General features: G+C 36.6%; 1 protein-coding gene and 1 long non-coding RNA gene across 21 annotated transcripts in view; one reads left to right on the top strand and one right to left on the bottom strand.

Annotated features, from left to right (window-relative positions):
• EIF4G3 (eukaryotic translation initiation factor 4 gamma 3) overlaps positions 1-17,311 on the bottom strand; it is a 242,454-nt gene that overhangs the window by 83,445 nt on the left and 141,698 nt on the right. For all 14 annotated transcript variants that reach the window (XM_077775599.1, XM_077775601.1, XM_077775586.1 and 11 more), the window contains 2 exons: positions 5,866-5,954; positions 1,201-1,447 (listed from right to left, as the gene is read on the bottom strand). In XM_077775599.1, coding sequence (XP_077631725.1) covers positions 1,201-1,447; positions 5,866-5,954 — 336 coding nt within the window. The remainder of the gene's footprint in view (positions 1-1,200; positions 1,448-5,865; positions 5,955-17,311) is intronic.
• Positions 1-17,311, top strand: part of LOC144241142 (uncharacterized) — an 87,088-nt gene that overhangs the window by 37,461 nt on the left and 32,316 nt on the right. For all 7 annotated transcript variants that reach the window (XR_013337973.1, XR_013337972.1, XR_013337970.1 and 4 more), the window contains exon 5: positions 12,459-12,532. This is a non-coding gene — a long non-coding RNA (uncharacterized LOC144241142). The remainder of the gene's footprint in view (positions 1-12,458; positions 12,533-17,311) is intronic.

Below are 17,311 nucleotides of genomic sequence, written 5' to 3'. Positions count from 1 at the left end.
AGTGGGGGAAAGGCAGAGAGAGGAGAGAGAGACAGAATCCCAAGCAGGCTTCACACTGCCAGTGCAGAGCTGGACGTGGGGTCTGAACCCATGAACTGTGAGATTATGACTTGAGTTGAAGTCAGACACTCAACTGACTGAGACACCCAGGTGCCCTGTACCCCTTTGTTCTCGATTTTTTAAAATGTTGGTTGTACCTTACTACTTCACAACCTATTAAAAGGGTTAAAAACTGCAGTGTGAAAGACACTGTCTATGGATTATTTTTAAGGTCTGACATTTTACATTCAAACCCTACCTCACACATAAGTCACTCAGATTTGGCTGGCTAAAAATAACTTTGCACTCATCCCAAACTTTCTATCAAATGAACCACCTTTCCCCACATATCCATGCAAATCTCTCCATTAATCTCAAACCAACCACAGTTTACATATATTGGGATAGAGGTTTTATGTTTGGACGGTACCTAAAGATGAAAGACCCTCTGGGACTTACCATGTATTTCAAAGGGGCACGGTACTGTAGGTACATAATAACCTAATCATATGCTTCTGATTATCACAGTTCCATTCTACAGAGTGATTTCTGTCAACAAGTTCCTGGTATGAAATTAATTTGGTGAATTATAACCAACATTAAAAAATTTTTTTCTCCTTAAGTAGGCTCCATGCCCAATGTGGGGCTTGAACTTATGACCAAGACGCCTATGATCAAGAACTGCATGCTCTACTGACTGAACTGGTCAGGCACCGCATAACCAAACATTTTTAAAAGAAGGGAAGAGACTAAAAAATCTCAGTGCATTGCATGTAGTAAGGGTAAGTGATTAAGGCTTGTAAAATGATGAACACAAAACAGCACTGAAATAGCCCTTTCAAATAAACTAAATAAAATTATATTTCTCTTGTTGAGTTCCACCAGCCCAGCAAGGACGCATATCTCTGCCAGCTGTTCTTCCAATGCCAGTAAAAGCAGAATACCAGCATCAGATGTCAGTTCCGCCCACACAGAACTCTGGATTTGCTAGTCACTAGCTTATGCCTGCTAGTCTGCTCGTCAATTTTGTAAATATTACCCTGTGATGAGCCTCTTCCTTCCATCCAATGTTTCTCCACAAGGAGCCAACATTTCTGTAAGGTGATAGTAGAGTGAAGGTGAATAGATAAGACACACATAGGAAGGCAGGGATCCACTTACCTGGTTTGAATGGGAATGTCACCCTTTCGCCAGAACTATCAGTGGAGCCTGAATTAGCATCTACTCCTTCACCCTCAGAAATACTCTCAGCACCATTACGTACAGGCTCAGCTTCTTCTCCGTTTTCTTCCACAGTTTTTACTTTTTTTAGGTCGGAGGGTTCTCTTCCAGGATGAAACCCTTGGCTCATTTTATCCTGTTCAGATTCAAGTACTTTGTCACCTGAAAACTCCTCTTCAGCTTTAGGCTAAAGCATAAGTGAGGACAGAGGTTACATCATTTTTATCATGTAAATATGTATGAAGACCCACACCTAACCCCTCAAAAGGCAAAAGAAAACATGTCACTCAAAACAAGGATGTCTGTGTTCAGCATATGGGACTAGAATGCTAGGTTTATTTAAAACGCTTTTCTCACTTCATCTCTTGGGATACAGAAGACAAGTCATATGGCTACCGAAATGCTTTAACATGACTAATGAAATCTAAATGTACCAAAGGACAGAATGGAAAGAACTGTTAATCCTAGCACTTGATGGACATGAAAGAGTCCTAGTCAGAAATCTAAATCAAGCACTCCTACCCCTTCCACTAAGGCTCAACAAATATAAAAAGAAACATTAGAGGGTATTTTTGTGCTACCCTCTTGCTGCTAAATGGAAATTTCAATGAATAAAGTATCTGGGCCCCACAAAGCTGGATTATCCCTCATTTTACAAAGAAGCCACCTGTTAGTTAAAATCTATTTTTGTTTACTTGTTCTCAGAATTCTCTACTGTGGTGAATTTATTCAAATTATATATGGAAAAGTGCTTGGCACTTATTCCTTTAGGGAGAAATCTGGGTTCTGGTGCATCTTACTCTTAAAAAGCAAAATCGAATTGAAGTTATTCACCAGATTATTTTTGACCACTATAATTTCAAGGTATCAAAGAAAAATGAATTTTTTGAGGGCTATATATGAACCATCAAAACTCCCTGAGGGAAGAGTTCTCTATGAACTTTTAAGTCCTTCTTTATCATAAAAGGTAAGTACTCTAAAAACAATTCTTTGGAACAAGCACTCAGAGGAAGTAGGTATTCTAACCGATAGATTCACACCTGGAGAGCCAAAAATATAAGCTCTGTTGAATTTGTTCAACAGAGAATTGTATGAAAGAATGTCATATACATTCTGAACCTGGGAAGTTCAGTCAGCTGAACATCTGACTCTTGATGTAGGCTCAGGTTCACTGAAAGTGCTGGAGATTATCTCTATCTCCCTCTCTGTCCCTCCTAAACTCATGTGTGTGCGTGTGTGTGTGTGCGCGCGCACTCTCTCTCTCTCAAAAGTAAACATTAAAAAAATTTTTTTAATGTCATATAAACAAGTGATTACCCTAATTGCTTTATAAAATTATGTTTTGTCAAAAAAATTAAGGAATTACAAATCTTACTTTGTTATATAAGTGAAATATCTTAACAGGTATAACGCTGTAAGTTTCCTTCTACATCAGATCATGGGAAAAGACTAAATTTTAAAATGCTATAAGTAGAAACAGATGGTTTTTTGGATTTGCTTCTATAATGAAAACAAAAAGGTCATGCAAACGCATGTGTGTGCGCTCATACACACACATACCCATGTGTGCATGTTCGCTTTCCCCACTCTCCTAAAAGGAAAACACAGTGTGGAAATAATCAAAAGAAAGACATAAAAATTTCAAGAAAATAAAGGCTGAAAGGATTTCTTTTTAAATCAAGGCAGAGAGCGAGCATCTTTTAAAGTCTGAGGGAAAAAAAGATCTACCAAGTTTGAATCACGAATCAACAACCTTATTTTTCTTCTTTTATACTGTATTGTAGTCTAGACCTTCTAAGTATAGATCATCAAGAAGATCTTTAATAATTTGGCAGGGGAGTCTGTCAATGGTACTTAACCTTATTAAACAGCAGTAGAACTAAATTATACAATTAGAGTTCTGATTTCAGATCTTATAAAATGAAGAAAAATGCCGTTTTAGAGAAAAATATATAATGTACTCCAATCTGTACCTAAAATCAACAAGAGAACATCTGTTGGATATGAAGCAGAGAACGTATTACTTGGAAAATTAATTTTTAACTAGAAAAAGAAGTATACAGAAATTTGTTTCTATGAATAACAAGCCATAATTCAGAGGGCACAGAGAACACTGAGGTGTCTGAGGGATACTGTTAGAAGGATATATTTCAAGGGAACCCACAAAATTAGCTGGATTAAATATTTATGATTATTATTTTTCTTTCAGCCAGATGAAGCTACATGAAACTAGTCTCTAAATATCTAACAGTTCCTAAACTGTTTACTAAGAAAACCAGATCCAAGAAGGAAAATACTTATGGGCAAACGTTTAAGTCAAATGTTAAACTTTAACAGGAACTTATTAAAAGAAGAATTTAGGTGATAAAACTGCTTGTTTAACTCATGAGTTTTTAAAGTGCTAGAAAAGCAGACTGACAACTATGTATAACTGATAAAATATCCTAAAATTTAAAAACATATTTTAAAGATACCTTGAACATCAATTTTAAGATGAACCATCCCTCATGTTATCCTTGTATACTACAATTATTAGAGTTCGATAACATATCTGCAATGATATAAAAACCTAATATATAACTTAAAATATGCTGGTACCTGAAACATATTCTTTTAAAGGCTGAGAAAAATCCATTAAGAAAAGGAGAGCTTGATAATCAGTGAAAATACAGATGACACCCAGTATATACTAAACTACTCTAATAAATGCTCAAATTTAGGAAAGACAAGAAAACTAGGGTTTCTGGGGGTTGGAGGGAAAGGTCTGTGTGCAAATAATCAAAAATACTTAAATTGTAAAGTTAAGAAAAAAGTGATGGATTCAAAATGAGCCAAAATAGTTCTCATGTATGAAGAGTAACGATCTGAAGGAAGTATAGCAAACCACGGCTCATGGGCCAAATCTGGCTCATCAACTGTTTCTGTATAGTGGGCAAGGCAAGGTAAGGACGGTTTCTGCATTTGTAGTAGCTGAAATAATTCCAAAGAAGAATACTATATGACACATGAATACTACATGAAATTCAAATTCAATGTCTATCAATAAAGTTTTACTGAAATTTAGTCACAATTATTCATTTGCACATTATCTATGGCTGTGTGTGGCCTATAACAACAGAAGGAGAACTGTGACAGGGACCATATAGTCCATAAAATCTAAACTATTTACTATGTGAACTGTTAAAGGAAATGTTTGCCAGTCTCTGATCTACAAAAGAGAATGAATATTTGCAGGCACAGTAGTGGTGGCCTCCCCATTTAATATTTAGTAATGCTTAGAAATCCAGCAAAGGAATATAAAGTATAACAAGAAAACAAATAAAAAATAGTGGAATCTAAAGAGTAACCAGAGGCGCCTGGGTAGCTCAGTCAGTTAAGCGTCTGACTTCAGCTCAGGTCATGATCTCACGGTTCGTGGGTTCGAGCCCCGCATCGGGCTCTGTGCTGACAGCCAGCTCAGAGCCTGGAGCCTGCTTCAGATTCTGTGTCTCCCTCTCTCTCTCTCTCAGAAGTAAATAAAACATTAAAAGAAAAAAAAAGTTTTAAAGAGTAACCAGTTTTCGAAGCTCTTACAGCCAAACCAGAAATGTATTCGACTCCTCTGCCTCTGGAAGGTATTTTATTCTCTGTAGGAGCAACATTTTCTGGTTCAACTGCAAGACAAGTGCAGCAACTATCTGCACCTCTACAACTTCTTGCTAATTCTTATCCCCTGATAACCACATTGAAGTCACTTCCGTGAAACACTTTAGTGGCTGCTATGGGACTAACTGTGACATCAGTAGAGCGTCATGTAACAGCAGCGGCAGGACAGGAGGGAGTAACTAACACAGGGTGCTGTGAGCTGCTTCGGAAGGGTAAGAATTATAACTAGACAGAAAAGTCTTTTGAAATAAATGCATTTAAAATCACTTTAAAATAATTTCTAGATTTTAATATAATCACCTTTACACTTAATAAAAATTATTTTAATAAAGCAGACGTTAAGAGCTCAAGAAGAAAAAAAGCAACATACACATGTTTTATATTACTCTTGCTTTATAAGCTTCTATAATTATGATTATAGACCATGAAACTGTTAGAACTCTGCTTAGGACTAACTCTGCCCTTATTTCTTCTCATGTTGTCTCCTGTTGTGCTGTGACCTATAGTAAAATATGGAATGGTTTAGTTCAAACAGATAAATCATATGTGCAAAGTTATGTTCCTGGGATACAGTTAAAAGATGACAGATCCAGAATGAATTTCCCTAGAATATACCTGATGATTTCTATCACCACTGCTAATGGGTATTTGAAAAAACTTTCCATTTTTCTTTACCAGATTAGTCTTTCCATCCAGTTAATATAAGGACAAATTCAATTGAGGGGGTTAAGATATTAACCCAAAATTAAACAGTAATTTAGTTTTGCTGAAGAGACATTTCTAAAGAGAGACAAGAATCTGATGAAACTGGTAAGTGGACTTAAAAAAAAAAGTCAGACTATGAGCTCATGTTGGCTTGAAAAAAGGATGTCAAAAAAGAGATGAAAACGTATGCTTGTTGAAGAAAATGGCACCACAACTCCTAACACCAGCTAAAGAGATTTACTGCTTGACCCTTACCTCCACATCTGCCTCCAACACCTCTTCAGTGGTTCGGGTCTGATCTTTTGGTTTTTTCCACATCTTTGGTGCAGTTACAGCTGTCTGAGCTGAAATAGAAGATCAGGGCCGTTACTTTCCACTGCAAAGTCATGTTTGGAAATACTAAATCTAAATGACACTTGTATTCAAATTTAGCACACCAAAAGGGGGCTTCACCCATACAGAAGAAACAGCAGAACGATCAAGTCAGTAACTGGGTAGCTGTGGCTCAGAGATGGCAATGGCACATGTCTTAGGCACACACTTCACCTCAGTACATACAGCCTTTTAACCAGTGGTCTAGGTTCCTTCTGTTTCATGGTTAGGACACAGCCAAGCACATAATTCAGTATGTGGTATCTATACAAGACATTGGCCTACCAGCCAATTCTAGACATGGGTCTGCTTCTATTATTAATAAACTATGTGACCTAAAGTAAGTCACAGTTTTCAGGTCCCCTACATATTCAACTACAAAGGTTAGATGATATCTAAGCTACAAAAAAATATCGAATTTCAGCTTGTTTTTTAAAGCTTTCTAGACAACAAAAAGACACTCTGAATTAGGTGGCACTTGTTCAACATTCAGTTCTCATTTCAGATCAGTTCTGTTGTCTAGTCATTCATACTGCTGGGGAGAAAATCAAGAAAGAAAATCTAATTTTTACTCTATTATTATATCATATCAGAAGTTCTAGATGGAAAATGAAGCTTACAAAGGATTTTTTAAATGTATTTTTTCTTTTTCTTAATTTTTGAAAAATGTTTTATTTATTTTTGAGAGAAAGATACAGTGTGAGCAGGGGAGGGTCAGAGAGAGAGGGAGATACAGAATCAGAAGACAGGCTCCAGGCTCTGAGCTAGCTGTCAGCACAGAGCCTGACATGGGGCTCGAACCCACAAACCGTGAGATCATGACCTAAGCTGAAGACCGACGCTTAGCCAACTGAGCCACGTAGGCGCCCCCTAAAAGCCACTCTTTTTGAAGAATATCCACTTATTTTTGAGAGACAGAGAGAGAGAGAGAGAGAGAGAGAGAGAGAAAGCAGGGGAGGGGCAGAAAGAGGGAGACAGAGAATCAATCCCAAGCACTGACACTGCAGAGCCTGACACACAACCTTGAGATCACAACTTGAGCCAAAACCAAGAGTTAGACGCTTAACCAACCGAGTAACCGAGATGTCCCTACAAGGGATTTTTAAATTTTCATTTGGCTTATAAATTCCACAAAATCATTCAACGCTTGGATGTGCAATTTAAAGACTGTTTAAATATAAGATAGCAGAAAGAAGCTATTAAAAGGATCCTACAGAGGCACCTGGGTGGCTCAGTCAGTTAAGTGACTGTCTTTGGCTCAGGTCATGATCTCACGGTTCGTGGGTTCGAGCCCCACATCGGGCTCTGTGCTGACAGCCAGCTCGGAGCCTGGAGCCTGTTTAGGATTCTGTGTCTCCCTCTCTCTGTGACCCTCCCCTACTCACACGCTCTCTCTCTCTCTCAGAAATAAATAAAACATTAAAAAAAAATTAAAAGAAAAATAAACACAAAGCTGAAAGGTGCCACGTACTGTTTCCCTACAGAAAGATAACATTTCTTATTAAGACTAAACCCATCTCTCTGGACGGATCACTCTTTTTCAGAAGAACAGTAGAACATGACACTTACACGGTTCTGGGAAACAAGGAAAAGGAAACATTTAACAATTCTTCTCAAAATTACTGTACCATCAAAAAAATACTCTGTAAATCTCCTTTGTTACATACATCTCATTTTTTATAACTAGATAGAAAAGCCTTCTCCTCAGGGACTATAATGAACAAAAAAACATTAGACCATTATTATTCTTCCTTGGTAACCTACTCAAAGTAAACTATTTTCTCAAAGTATGGAACTAAGACTTTGGTAAACATGGGTGTAAACATGGGCAATTTGCTACTGCCTCACAGTCTTATATTGAATATGTATATTCAGGTCTGTATGCATGTAGTCGTCTTCATTTTTTATGGAACTTGTAAATATAATCAGTCTGTTTTATGGGCATCTCTCCAACAGGCTTGTGATTAATTCTGCTTCCACAGCAGAATCCTTTTCAAGAGTTACAGAGTTGAGAAACACGTACATTTTATCTTTCTTATTTTTTAAGTGTTTATTTTTGAAGAGAGAGAGAGGGAGGGAGGGAACGCAGGGTAGGGGCAAAGAGAGAGAGGGACAAAGGATCCAAAGCAAGCTCCACACTGTCAGCAGAGAGTCTGATGCAGGATTCAAACTCACAAACCCGGAGATCGTGACCTGAGCTGAAGTTGGATGCTTACTGACTCAGCCACCCAGGTGCCCCATACATTTTATTTTAAATTTTATTTCATATATGCACAAATTTAGCTCTAAATTCCAGTCACAGAAAAGGGTAAGACCACTTATGAAGGATTCTTCAGTATGACATACGCACTCATGAATAGTTTCCTCTAACCAACAAAACCCAGAGATGCAGATGAACTTTATTTTTCAAGAATATTGTCAACCATATCCACAACTCAAAAATATAAAAACCCACACATTTCTTTCCTGAACAACATAAAACATTTAACATGGTTTTTAAGAAAGAGCTACTTGGGGCGCCTGGGTGGCTTAGTCGGTTAAGCGTCCGACTTTTGCTTAGGTCATGATCTCACGATTCGTGGGTTCGAGCCCTGCATCGGGCTCTGTGCTGACTGCCAGCTCAGAGCCTGGAGCCTGTTTCAGTCTGTGACTCCCTCTCTCTCTGACCCTCCCCTGCTCACACACTCTCTCTCTCTCCTAGAAATAAATAAATTAATTAAAAAAAAAAAAGAGCTACTTAAATAGCAGAAATTGTTACTCACTCTAAGTGGATACTTAAAGATCTGATTTAAACTAGAAATAAATGCACAAAAGGAGTGAGAGAAAGCAGGCACTAAGAAGGAGATATGCAATCCTTTGAAAACCTGAACACAGATACCCACATACCTAGCATCTGGTGAGGCTGTGATATACAATCCCTCTCTTACCATAATTGGAGGTGCAGTGAACTTTGGTTGTGCTACAGTGGGGAGAAGAAGTAGTAGGGAGGGAGGGAGGGAGGGAGAGAGACAGAGGCATCAACTCTCTGATTTAACAAGACAATTTTAATACTGAATTAGCTAGAATAAGAGAATTCTATTTAAGACATCATCTCAGATTTGTTCTTTCCTTTCTAGTCCATTCCCAATGCTCACACCTCGGATTAGGCTCATATTGCTGCATGATTAAGTAGAAGATGGTCTACAGAAGAGCTACAGGCCCCACATCAAGTTGCAAGCTTGAACTCTTGAGAGCTGCAAGCTATCCACTCATAAAATTTAGACAGATATAAAGCTAGAAAAATATCTTATCTCTGAGATACTGTGAATACTCTGGCCTATTTGCTTGCCAGCATTTAAAGGATACAAGTATATGTACACTGTATAGTTTTATAATCTTTGTATTAACTGAACTGCAAACAAGAACGTAAAGCTTTATAGTTTTGATCTTTCCGTAAACTGTCAAAACAAATCAACTTAGTCAAAATTCCTATATGTTCAATCTACTAAATTTTGATTAAGGAGGTTAAAAAATTTTTCACAGATTGGTATTTGAAAAGGAAAGTTTGAAAGCAAGTAAATCATGAAAGATAAAGTTAAATAAAATACAGTAAGAAGAACTATAAAAGGGTTAGATATGCACGATTTTTATTAAGTCACTTTAGTCAACAGTAAGTAGGAAGGGGGCACCTGGGTGGCTCAATCGGTTATGTGTCTAAGACTTGATTTCAGGCTCAAGTCATGACCTCATGGTTTGGAGCTGGAGCCCCAAATTGGGCTCTTCGCTGACAGAATGAAGCTTGATGGGGATTCTCTCCCCTCATTTCTGCCTCGCCCCCTGACTTTCTCGCTCTCTCTCAAAATAAATAAACATAAAAAACGTTGTACAATAAGGTTCTCAATCTAATAATAATACAGTTCTATATTAAAAAAAAAAAAAAAAGTAGGATGAAAGAAAAAATTCCTAACTAGTCCATAGGAAGTCCACCTTCAGATGGAAATAAACTGTTTATGTTTCAATCTACTGACCAGGACCAAGTAACAGCAAAGATTTTTATGATTTGTTCTTTTAGCAAAGATTTAGCTTTTAGCTAGTTAGATTGGGTCAAAGGCTTAAAAAAGAGAAGATTGAAAAAGAAAAAAGGCAAAATAAAAAAAAATTATATCCATACTACATTTATAACCATGTAAAATACTTATGTAAAGACTAGAGGAAAATGAAGAAAAATTTAATGCTAATACTCAGACTGTATCTTTGAACAGTGGACGGCTTTTCTCCATTCTTCACTACTTATTATAATAATGAAAAATTTGAAGAAATAAAAGAGTGAAACTTTTAAAACTGATTTTTATTCATTGTTTCAAGCTTATTTTATCTCATATGACTGGAGTGAAGGTCTTTGGTTGTAGATTTTTAGGGCTGCTCTTTATAAAATTATACTACTAAAATAAATTTTAAGAACTGTTAACCTGACTGAGCATATTAGAACTTTGCTTATGCATTTTTTATTTAATTATTTTATTTTTGAAATCAAGAGTCAGACACTTTACTGACTGAGCGACCTAGGCATCCCTATTTTATTTGTATTTTTAAATTTAAATCCAAGTTAGTTAACATATGGTGTTATAATGATTTCAGGAACAGAATTCTCCTGATTCATCACTTACACATAACACCTACTGCTCATCCCAACAAGTGTCCTCCTTAATGCTCATCACCCATTTAGCCCATCCCCTCACCCAACACCCCACCAGCAAACCTCTTATGGTTTGTCTCTCTCTCTGATTTTATGTTTGCTTCTCTTCCCCTATGGTGATCTGTTTTGCTTCTTTTTCTTTTGTTAAATGTTTTTTTTTTTTTCTTTAAATTTATTTCTGAGAGGGAGACAGCATGAGCAGGGGAGGATCAGAGAGAGAGGAAGATACAGAATCTGAAACAGGCTCTGAGCTAGCTGTCAGCACAGAGCCCGATGTGGGGCTTGAACCCACGAACCATTAGATAATGACCTGAGCTGAAGTCGGATTCTTAACCAACTGAGCCACCCAGGCACCCCTGATCTGTTTTGTTTCTTAAATTCCACATATGGGTGAAATCAGTATATGGTTTTTGATCTACAGAGGAAGTGGGAGAACTCATGGAACTCTACGAAAACATTAGTTCTGTACCAAGAAGCGGATACATCATCATTCCACATAGGTTAAAAGAATGTGAAAGAGGTGATTACATATGAGAGGTAAATATTTAGTATCAACGTATTCCACTGGCTTTCCAATATATATGTGAAAACAACTTTTACTAAAGATACCATGTTGGTAACCTTGCTTCCCTTTACTATATCATTTCTACTTTATTATTTATTCACTAGTCAACTAGGTAACCAGGAAGCTAAGAGTTAATAAAATTTCAATTTTTTCTGCTGCCAAAAAAAGACCTTTTCTACTCTCCCTTTTCTTAGATCTTGCCTAGAGAAAGCTTGTAACTCTCTCATCTCTCCCTCTGATATATGTATAAATCTTTTTAAATGCTGAAGAAGACTATAGGCAAGTTTACAACTCAGGACGTTTTACTTAAGAGTGTGGGAGCCATCTCTCTCCTTCTGCTCATGGGGGTCTCCTCTAGGCAACTACCTGCTTACCATAAACATACACGAAGTTTAATTTCTCCTTTGGATAAAGGCAACTGACTAACAGGGATGGACACCCTAACTACCAAGAGAATTTGGGATGAACTAGAACAGCAATGGTGCTGGTATAATCCTGCTACATGAAGACAAATTATCATTATCTCGAGAACACATATGTACTGAATTATATTAGCCTGGTTTTATGAAAGGGTGAGATTTCCTTCTGTCTGCAATCTTATTAGTTGGCTGCCTGTGATGCTCACTGATGTTTTAATGCTTATTCAATAATAAAACTATCTTCTTTCTTTTCTACATTTGTGAAGAGCATTTCCTGGTTTGGCAGGAGGTTTTAATCCAGTACTGAGAATGAGATGGTTTAGGAGTGCCTAAAAGGAGCAAATCAGTTGATGATCTTGTGGCTACCTAACAACCAGATAAGAGACCCCGGATTATAAAAAGTCACCCTTCTAGCGCTCTAGTCATTTAGAAAATAGCATGAATTCCTTAGTTCTAAGACTTAAGATGAGTCTGAGTCTCTGGACTGAAGAAACCCAACACTAAGGGGCTATGAAGACTTATTAGGAATAGACACTTCACTACTGGTAAGGGAAGGGTCTCTTTACATTGTCACAGGGTAGTGCAAAGAGTAGAATGAGAATGTTCCATGATGGAACTACCAGTGAGAGTTCCCACTCTTAACACTCAATTCTAATCTCTTTCCTCTCATTTTTTCACATTTTATTTTCCTTTTATTCATCTGGGTTTTGAAATCCTAAAAGCTGGCATTGATTCATTCTGATTACATCATATTCAACGATTTTATCTTAAGTTTCTTGAGGCTGGGGATTCTAATGTCTTTTTTTTTCTCCCACAGATCCAATCGAAGAAATATTGATGATTTTTCAAAGAAACTGGGGCAGAGCAAAGAAAAACCAATTTGAGAGAAGGGTAGGTTTTTTTTCCCAACGGAGTTTTCATATAAACTAGAAAAAAATAATAATGGTGATATACTATGTAAAAATGATGGGTCACTGAGAGATGTCAACCAAAAGAAACACTAGAGAGTAAGTTTGTCAGTGGTTTTACAGCATCTTCTTAGAGGTTACTATTTGAAATGTATGGATGGCTTGGCGATTATGCTTCCCATTATATGTTAAAATGCTCTCTGACTTCTTCCCATAAATTTGAATAGTATAAGCTGGTCTGCCTGGGGTCTAGCACTGAAACCAGAAAAGAAAACAAAATGAGGATTCTAGACTTACATTCTACCAAAAACATACATCTACAACACAATTTAAAATTTTTGACGTCCATGTTGAATCACGATATTGTACACCTGAAACTAGTAACTCTCTATGTTAACTGGAATTAAAATAAAAATGTAAATTTAAAAACAAAATTTTTCACTTCCAGCTGTAACATTACACATCATCAAGGAAACAGTCAAGTCGTAGGCTTTTTTTTTTTTTTGGTTTGTTAATACTTTTAATGTTCTCAATACTTTTTTCATTTGATTTTTTCTTGTTTTCTATTTTTTAAAATTTCTCCTGTTATTATTTCTCTTGGGTTTAACTTGTTCTTTTAAAAAAATGTTCAGATTCATTGAGGTATATCGATATAAAAAATTATAAGATATTTAGAGTGTACATCATGGTGATTTGATATATGCATACACTGTGGAAAGATTCCCTCCATCTAGTTAATTAACACATCTATCACCTTCAATACATATATATATAGAGAGAGAGACCTCTCTCTCTCTCTATATATATATATGTATGTGGAGTGGGGGTTGAGAACATTTAAGTTCTTTTCTCTTTGCAAATCTCAGTTACACAATATGGTGTTATCAGCTAGACACCGAGTTTTACATTGGAGCTCACATTTTATTCATCTTAATTTGTTCTTTGAACAGTTTCTTCAGATGGATATTGAGGTTATTAATTTGAGACCATTTTTCTCTCCTAATATGTGTATTTAGTGGTGTAAACTGCCACTTTAATATTACTTTAGCCTGTGGTAGGCAGAACAATGTACCGCCAAAGATATCCACATCCCAATCTCTGAACCCTGTGAATATGTTACCTTACATGACAAAACTGACTTTGCAAATGTGATTAAGTTAAGGCATCTCAGGACTTTAGAGGCGCTTATCCTGAATTAACCTAGTGGATCCAATGGGATCAAAAGGGTCTGTATAAGTGGGAGGGAAGCAGGAGAATCAGAGAGCTTTAGTGCTGGCTTTGAAGATGAAGAAAAAGCCAGAGCCAAAGAATATAGGTAGACTCTAAAAAAATGGAAAAAGCAAAGTTTCCAGAAAAAATACATTAAAAAATTTTTTTTAAAAAGTATATTTTATTTATTTCTGNGCCAGAGCCAAAGAATATAGGTAGACTCTAAAAAAATGGAAAAAGCAAAGTTTCCAGAAAAAATACATTAAAAAATTTTTTTTAAAAAATATATTTTATTTATTTCTGAGAGAGAGAGAGAGAGAGAGAGAGATACAGTGTGAACAGGGGAGGGTCAGAGAGAGAGGTAGACACAGAATCTGAAACAGGGTCCAGGCTCTGAGCTGGCTGTCAGCACAGAGCCCAACACAGGGCTTGAACCCAGAAGCAGTGAGATCATGACCTGAGCTGAAGTCCGACGCTTAACCGACTGAGCCACCCAGGCGCCCCCAGAAAAAATACATTTTTGTAAGTATCTCTAGTTTAGTCCAATGAAGTAGATTTTGAACTTCTGACCTCTCAAACTGTAAGGTAATAAATTTGTGTTGTTTTCAGCCACGCGGTTTGTGACGATTTGTTACAAAAGCAATAGAAAATGAATTCAAGCACAAATTCTGATTTGGGTTTTCATTTCCATTCAGTTGAAACTACCTGATAATTTCCCTTTGATTTCCTCCTGATAACCCTCTTGGGTTATTTAAAAATGTTTCTGTATATTTGGGGAATTTTCTAGAGATATTTTTCTTACGGATTCTCATTTTAATTGCCCTGTGGTCAGAGAACAGACCAGCTTTGAATTGAGTCCTCTGAAATTTATTAAAACCTGTTTATAAAGCCACAATATGGTCTATCTTGGTAAATTTGCCATTTGCACTAATGTATCTGCTATTTGGTAAGTGTTTTGTGTCAATCAGGTCAAACTGGTTGATTGTGCTACTGAAGTCTTCTAACGGCTAATTTCTGTCTACTGGTTCCATCATTTAGGTTTTCCTAATTGTCACGGATGTCACTACTTTGTGAACACATGAAAAGCAGTTATAACTGTACTTACTAATTATGTTGTCTGCTAATTCTAGTAACTATGGGTCATACTTTTTTCATGGCTTCACCAGTCAATCCTACCAACCATCTGAGGAAGAAACAGTATCCATTCTTGATACAAACTTTTCTAGAAAACTGAATTCTATGAGGTCAGCATTACCCAGATGCTCAAACAGGAAAATTATCAGAAAACTTCAGGCCAATATCCCTCATGAACTTAATGCCAAAAAGCTAAATAAAATTTTTAGCAAACCACATTCAACAGTAATAAAAATAAAACCATCCGAGGCAAATTTTATCTCAGGAAAGCAAAGTTTGTCCAATATTTTAATTTTTTTTTTTTTTTTTTTTAAAGCAAACTCTATATCCCGTTTACTAAAGTAAGCTCACAGTCAGGCTTGAACTCCTGACCCTGAGAAAATTCAGTCTAATATTTAAATATCAAGTAATATAAAGCAAATCATTAACAAACAAAAGAAAACTATGTCTCAAGATATATAGGAAAAATATTTGATAAAATCCTATTTGTATTCTTGATTGAAATAAGGAATCTCTCAGAAACTCAGGAATAAAAAAGAACTTCTTCAACCAGACAACTGAAAAACCTACAGCTAACATCATACTTAATGATGAGAAGATTGAATGCTTTCTTCCTGGGAATCGGAACAAGAACAGGAACTTTTACTTTGACTGCATCCTGTTGGTATTATACTGTAGGTACTAACCAGTGTAGTAAGTCAAGAAAAACAAATAAAAGGTGCATCCAGTTAGAAATGAAGTAGAACGGGGGCACCTGGGTGGCTCAGTTGGTTAAGTGTCTGACTCTTGACTTAGGCTCAGGTTGTGATCTAGCAGTTTGTGGGTTTGGGCCCCACAGTGGGGTCTGTACTGTGCTAGCATGGAGCCTGCTTGGAATTCTCTCTCTGCTCCTATCCCACCATGCTCACACACTCTCTTCTCTCAAAATAAACTTAAAAAAATTTATATATATATATAAATAAAAAGTAGGCACCTGGGTGGCTCAGTTGGTTAAGCAGCCGACTTAGGCTCAGGTCATGTTCTCACGGTTCACAAGTTCGAGCCCCGAGTTGGGCTCTGTACTGACAGCTCAGAGCCTGGGGCCTGCTTCAGATACTATGTCTCGTTCTCTGTCTGCCCCTCCCCTGCTCACACTCTGTCTCCCTCTCTCAAAAAATAAACATTAAAAAAAAAGGAATGAAGGAGAACGGTCTTTGTTCAGGAACAACGTGAGTACATATACAGAACATCCAAAGAAATCTCTACAAAAAATGCTAATAAAACTACTAAATAAATTTTAGCAAGATTGCAATATAAGACACTGAAAAAAGCTCTATTGTATTTCCATATACTAGTAATGAAAAACTAAAAATGGAAATGAAAAAATTTATAACAGCATCTAAAGATACAAATTTGACAAAATTATAAAACACTTGTACATAAAAACCTTCCAAACACTGCTGAGAGTTTTAAAAAAGACAAAATGTCAAAATGTGCCATGCTCNGGACTTGTTGGGATGAGCACTGGGTGTTACATGGAAACCAACTTGACAATAAACTATTTAGGAAAAAATAAAAAATAAAAAATAATTTAAAAAAAATATAAACCAAACCAAACCAAAAACATGCTATGCTCATAGGTCAGAAGACTCCATTTTGTAAAATGTCAATTCTATCTATAGATTCAACACAAACCCAATCAAATTGCAACAGGCTATTTGTGTGTGTGTGTGTGTGTGTGTGTGTGTAAGTAAACTGTATTGGGTTTGAATGAGATCAAGTTGCATGCTCTTACCCACTGAGCCAGCCAGGTGCCCCAACCAAAAGGCTTTTCTATAGAAAAAAATCTGTAGAGAAAACTGATTCTAAAATTAACATAGTTAACTGTACTGGAATTAGATTTAAAAAAAAACTTAAAAATAAAGAAAACCGAAATTAACAGGGGCACCTGGGTGGCTCAATTGGTTAAGCTTCCAACTTCGGCTCAGGTCATGACCTCACGGTTTGTGGGTTTGAGCTCTGCGTCTTCCCTCTTTCTCTGCCCCTCCTTCCTTGCACTCTGTCTCTTTCTCTCTCAAAACATAAACATTAAAAAATTAAAAAAAAAAACTAAATTAACAAAGACAAGCAAAAGACCTACAATGGCCCAAATAGTTTGAAAAAGAAGAATAAAGCTGTAGGACTTAATACCATCTGATTACAAGAATTATTATAAGCCTTGGAAATCATGACGCTGCGGTACTGGCATCAAGAAAAACAAATAGATAAGTGGAAAAATAGAGAATCCAGAAGCAGACCCACACATAACATACATAATATATTCTGGGGCAAGGTGTTAAGAAAATTCACCAGAGAAAGGACAGCCTCAAATTCTCCCACACTGCTGGTGGGGATCTAGAATGGAAAAATATCTGGAAAATGGTTTGCAGTTTCTTAAAAA

Source organism: Crocuta crocuta, unplaced genomic scaffold, assembly GCF_008692635.1.
Source record: "Crocuta crocuta isolate KB4526 unplaced genomic scaffold, BGI_CrCroc_1.0 scaffold127, whole genome shotgun sequence".
Lineage (NCBI taxonomy): Eukaryota > Metazoa > Chordata > Mammalia > Carnivora > Hyaenidae > Crocuta > Crocuta crocuta.
This window is presented reverse-complemented; position numbering and strand designations above follow the sequence as displayed.